The sequence below is a fragment of the Dipodomys ordii genome, unplaced genomic scaffold, assembly GCF_000151885.1.
Source record: "Dipodomys ordii isolate 6190 unplaced genomic scaffold, Dord_2.0 Scaffold129, whole genome shotgun sequence".
Lineage (NCBI taxonomy): Eukaryota > Metazoa > Chordata > Mammalia > Rodentia > Heteromyidae > Dipodomys > Dipodomys ordii.
The window spans coordinates 1,411,880-1,416,164 of NW_012267345.1; the positions used below are offsets into that span (position 1 = coordinate 1,411,880).

General features: G+C 64.9%; 1 protein-coding gene across 1 annotated transcript in view; it reads left to right on the forward strand.

The window, feature by feature from the left end:
• Positions 1 to 4,285, forward strand: part of Col9a3 (collagen, type IX, alpha 3) — an 18,410-nt gene that overhangs the window by 10,829 nt on the left and 3,296 nt on the right. The window contains exons 20-28 of the mRNA XM_013030350.1: positions 274 to 318; positions 395 to 448; positions 525 to 578; positions 978 to 1,031; positions 1,158 to 1,229; positions 2,608 to 2,643; positions 3,074 to 3,118; positions 3,939 to 3,971; positions 4,122 to 4,281. Coding sequence (XP_012885804.1) covers positions 274 to 318; positions 395 to 448; positions 525 to 578; positions 978 to 1,031; positions 1,158 to 1,229; positions 2,608 to 2,643; positions 3,074 to 3,118; positions 3,939 to 3,971; positions 4,122 to 4,281 — 553 coding nt within the window. The remainder of the gene's footprint in view (positions 1 to 273; positions 319 to 394; positions 449 to 524; positions 579 to 977; positions 1,032 to 1,157; positions 1,230 to 2,607; positions 2,644 to 3,073; positions 3,119 to 3,938; positions 3,972 to 4,121; positions 4,282 to 4,285) is intronic.

Below are 4,285 nucleotides of genomic sequence, written 5' to 3' on the forward strand. Positions count from 1 at the left end.
GTGGGTGCGCAGCGTGGTCTCCTCGCTCGGGTCCATTGTGGGTGCGCAGCGTGGTCTCCTCGCTCGGGTCCATTGTGGGTGCGCAGCGTGGTCTCTCGCGGGGCTGCCCAGGGCTTTCCCAGCTGCGCTGCCTCTCAGGCAAGGAAGCTGGGGCGCTCTCCCGGGGGAAGCCTGCTCCGTGGGGGGCGCCGGCCAGGCACACCGCCGGGCGCACACCCCGTAGCGTGCTGTGACAGACTTGGCAGCTGTGGCCCCGACTCTGCCTCCCAACAGGGCCTTCCTGGACGAGCAGGCTCCAAAGGGGAGAAGGGAGAGATGGTGAGTGGTGGCTTTCTCCCCAGGCCGGTCCCCCACAGCAGGGACCCCGCGCTCAGGGCTCTCCCCATTTCCGCAGGGCAGAGCCGGAGAGCTGGGTGAAGCTGGCCCTTCCGGAGAGCCAGGCGTCCCCGTGAGTGCCCACAGCCCCCCGACCCCCACCGCTGTCTGCACGAGAACCCTGCCCAATGCCCTTTCCCTCCCCACAGGGGGACATGGGCGTGCCCGGGCAGCGAGGCGAGGCTGGCCACAGGGGCTCTGCGGTGAGTGGACGGCCCATGGGCAGTGGGCTCTGGGAGGCGTGTCGGTGGGCTGAGCCCCTCCCCCAGGACGGGGCAGCCTGGGCCTCCTTGGGGTCTCAGACCATGGTGGCCACTGGCCAGCATGCCCAGGGAGGGGACGGCCAGCGGCTCCAGGGCCTGGCGCCAAGCCGGCCTGACTGAGGCATGAGCAGGCGTGGGCCCCGGAGCCTCTCTGCCACCCCCAGGCCCCACAGCCCGGGAGCTCCCTGGCCTCGGTCCCCAGCAGCTCAGCCAGAGGGCTCAGGACCACCCTCCCCACGCCCCTGTGGAAGCAACACGGGTCTCGTGGGGCTGCAGACGCCGGAAGGCGCCAGGCCCCCCTCGAGCCCAGGCCCATCCGGTCACACCCCTTTCTTTCAGGGGGTCCTTGGCCCACAAGGCCCTCCGGGGGCCCCTGGCGTCCGCGGCTTCCAGGTGTGTAAAGTTGGGCCTGGGGCCGTGGTCAGCTCGCCCAGCTGGGGCAGTGAGCCCCTGGGGGGTTCAAGAGGAAAGGGGTCCCGGCGGGGCTCCTGCGGGCACTGACCAGGACTGTGTCTGCAGGGCCGCAAGGGCAGTGTGGGCGATCCCGGCCTTCCCGGCCCCCAGGGCCTCCGCGGTGACGTGGGTGACCGGGTAAGTGGCCATCATGGCACCTGGGCCTCTGCCCTGTGCCCGACCCTGCCTTACTCGCCCGGCCGTCCAGTCCCACCCAGCTCGCTCCTGCCGGCCCCTACGCCCCTCGCTCACGCTACCTGCCATCCCTGTGGACCACAGGCACTGGCGTCTGCTCGGCTCCACTTCTAGACCCTGGCGGGGGCCTCCAGAGCCAACACCAGCCCTCTGACCAGTTGGGAGGAAGGGCAGACCCGCTGTGTGTGAGCTGGGCTTGATTGGGCAGAGGGTCTCATGGCTGTAAGGCAAGCGGGACACCCAGTGCTGGAAACCAGCGCTCTTCCCTGCCATCTTGCCACCGCCAATCACGTCGGCTCTGTGCCAGAGGCTGGTGACTCTCAACGCCGCTCCTGGCCACTCAAGAGGCTGAGAGCTGAGGACTCAAAGCCAGAGTGGTAGATACATGTGAGAGACTCATCACCAATTAAACAGCAAAAAGCTGGACGTGGAAGTGTGGTTCAAGTGGTAGAGCACCAGCCTTGAGTGGAAAAGCTAAGGGAGACTGTGAGGCCCTGACTTCAGCAGAGGGAAAAACTAGTCAGCTTTCTGGGGGCCCAGGGCCCAGGGGTTAATGTGGCTGTCCGGGGGCCGTCCCTGGGAGAGGCCGGAGGCCTGGACTGACCCTAGGCCACGTGCCCGGGAGGCTCCAGGCTTGGCTGCAGATGTGGGCGGGCGCAGTGGACAGCGGGCCCTTTATTAGCCTCCAGACAGGAAATTCCAGACTGGGGGACATACCAATAACCGCGGGCCTCCCAGCCAGCGGAGGAGGCCCAGGGCGGCAGGAGGTGGTGAGCGCGGCGCTGGCTCCTCTGCCCAGACATCCTGGCTTTTCCCCCTAAGGTCTGAGCGAAGTCTCACTTGAAAAGTGGACGTTTTCATTCTTCTTTTTCTTTGTGGGACTGGGGATCGAGCCCAGGGCCTGGCCATGCTACACAAGTGTCTACATCCAGCCTCAGACAGACGGTTTTTAGGACTTAACAGTTCCCAGCTAGGTCCCCACGTGGGTCCGAGGGGATGAGTAAAATGAGCCTTGAGCCCTGGGTGAAACCATTCGGGGCCTGTGTGTCAGGGAAACCCACGGCGCTCACATGCACACCTCCGTAAGGACGTTGGTGTGCACACAGGGACTGATGATTGTTTTGGGGGAGAACTGACACACGGGACCCAGGGCGCAGAGCAGGCCGGGGCAAGGGGGCCTGTCCTCTGTGAGTGTGGGCTTGGGTTCTGGGCCCTCTCCTGCAGTTTGGTGCCATGTCTGGTCTGGTTCGAGCGGTTTTCCTGACTCCACCACAAGGTGGCAGCCGTGGAAATTCCTCTAACCCCTAGCCTTCTCTGCCAGGGCCCCGGAGGAGCCTCAGGTGCTAAAGGAGACCAGGTGAGGGGCCAGCAGCAGCGGTGGTGCGCGTGCGCGTGCGCGTGTGGGTGCGTGTCTGGGGCTCTGTCACCTGCCCAGCTTTCTCTTGGCTGCTGGGCCATCTGCTGGGGGTCTGCCTTCAGAGCTCTCGCACCCGCCACTCCACACCAGCCACAGAGCAGAGTAGGGGCAGAAGCGGCTGCAAACCTCCCGCAGCCTGTTTGTGCTGTGTAATGGGGTGGGAGGCCTGAGCAGATGGGAGGGCCAGGGGGAGGGCTGCGTCCCTCCCACCCCATCCCATCCCACACCCCATCCCATGCAGCCACGCCAAAGGCCCCGCGTGGCAGGGAGTGGGGCTCCGGCCTGGGTCTCAGGCATGAATGTCACTGAACTCTGAGGCCGGCGGCTTGTGGCAGGCCCCAGCGCATTAATGCTGACCGGTTGTTTCCAGGGCTTCGCAGGTGCTGACGGCCTCCCTGGGGACAAAGGAGAGCTGGTGAGTGTGGCTGAGCACCAGCAGGTCCCTTTGGATGGGTCTGGTCCCCTCCAGCAAGTGCGCCACTCCAGAAACCACGTGCGGGCCAAGGCGGCTCCCGCTGAGTGCGAGCACTCTGCCTGCCAGTGGACGCCCGCTGGGTGATGCGGGTCTGATGGAGACGCATCTTCAGAGGGCTAAGAAAACACCAGATCTGTGAGTGACTCTCACACCCACACCTTCCCGGAGCTGGTGAAAATGGAACGGTTTCTCCTGAGGTTCGAGGAGAAAAGATCTTTCTGGCTTTCAGGGGCCAGAGATTTTTATTTACTTTTTATTATCTTGTACAGAAGTGTTGTGCAAGGCGGTTCCAACATGTCAGTCTAGGAGTCCAAAGCACCTTGGTGATATCATCTCCTCTGGATTTAATTTCTATCACCAGCTCTTCCCTTTGTGTCTGTGAAACACAGCCAGGCAGGTCCCAGAGATCCTGGCGTCGACACACCTTTTGTGCCTCTAGCCAGAATAATCTCAGAGCCTGTGAACTTCCTCAGCAGGCTTGATGGGGACAGGGAGGGGTGCAGCGGCCGTGGGAGGCGCTGGCCGGGACCCTGCTGCCTGCGGTGAGCTGGGCACCCACCCCCCGCCCTGTCCGGTTTCGAGGCGGGCCGCTGGCTCGTGGTGTGAACCAGAGACCGGAGCCCAGCCTGTCGGTCATCTTGCACGGATCTGTGTGCGGTGTGGCCAGTGGCTGGCGTACGTAGTATGTAGCGTAGCGGGAGCCGCTCCCGCCCTGGCTCTCACCGAGACCTAAGTCACCAACACACCTTTCCTCCCGCAGGGTCCCAGTGGCCCCGTGGGACAAAAAGGAGAGGTGAGTCCCCACAGAGGCTCTGCCTAGTCCAGGACCCCAGGGCTTTCCAACTGAGCCTGTGGGGCGCTGCCAGACCCAAGACCTCTGGAGAACGCCCTGAGGGGCGACCCTGGCCCTGGCCCCCTGACCCCCCTTCCTGTCTCTCTGCAGTCTGGCATTCGGGGGGAGCTGGGCCCCAAAGGCCTTCAAGGACCCAATGGCACTGGTGGCGTGCAGGGCGTCCCCGGCCCCCCGGGGCCCCTGGGTTTGCAGGGCCCGCAGGGCGTCCCCGGCCCCACCGGGAAGCCCGGCGTTCCGGTAGGTGGCTCACGCCC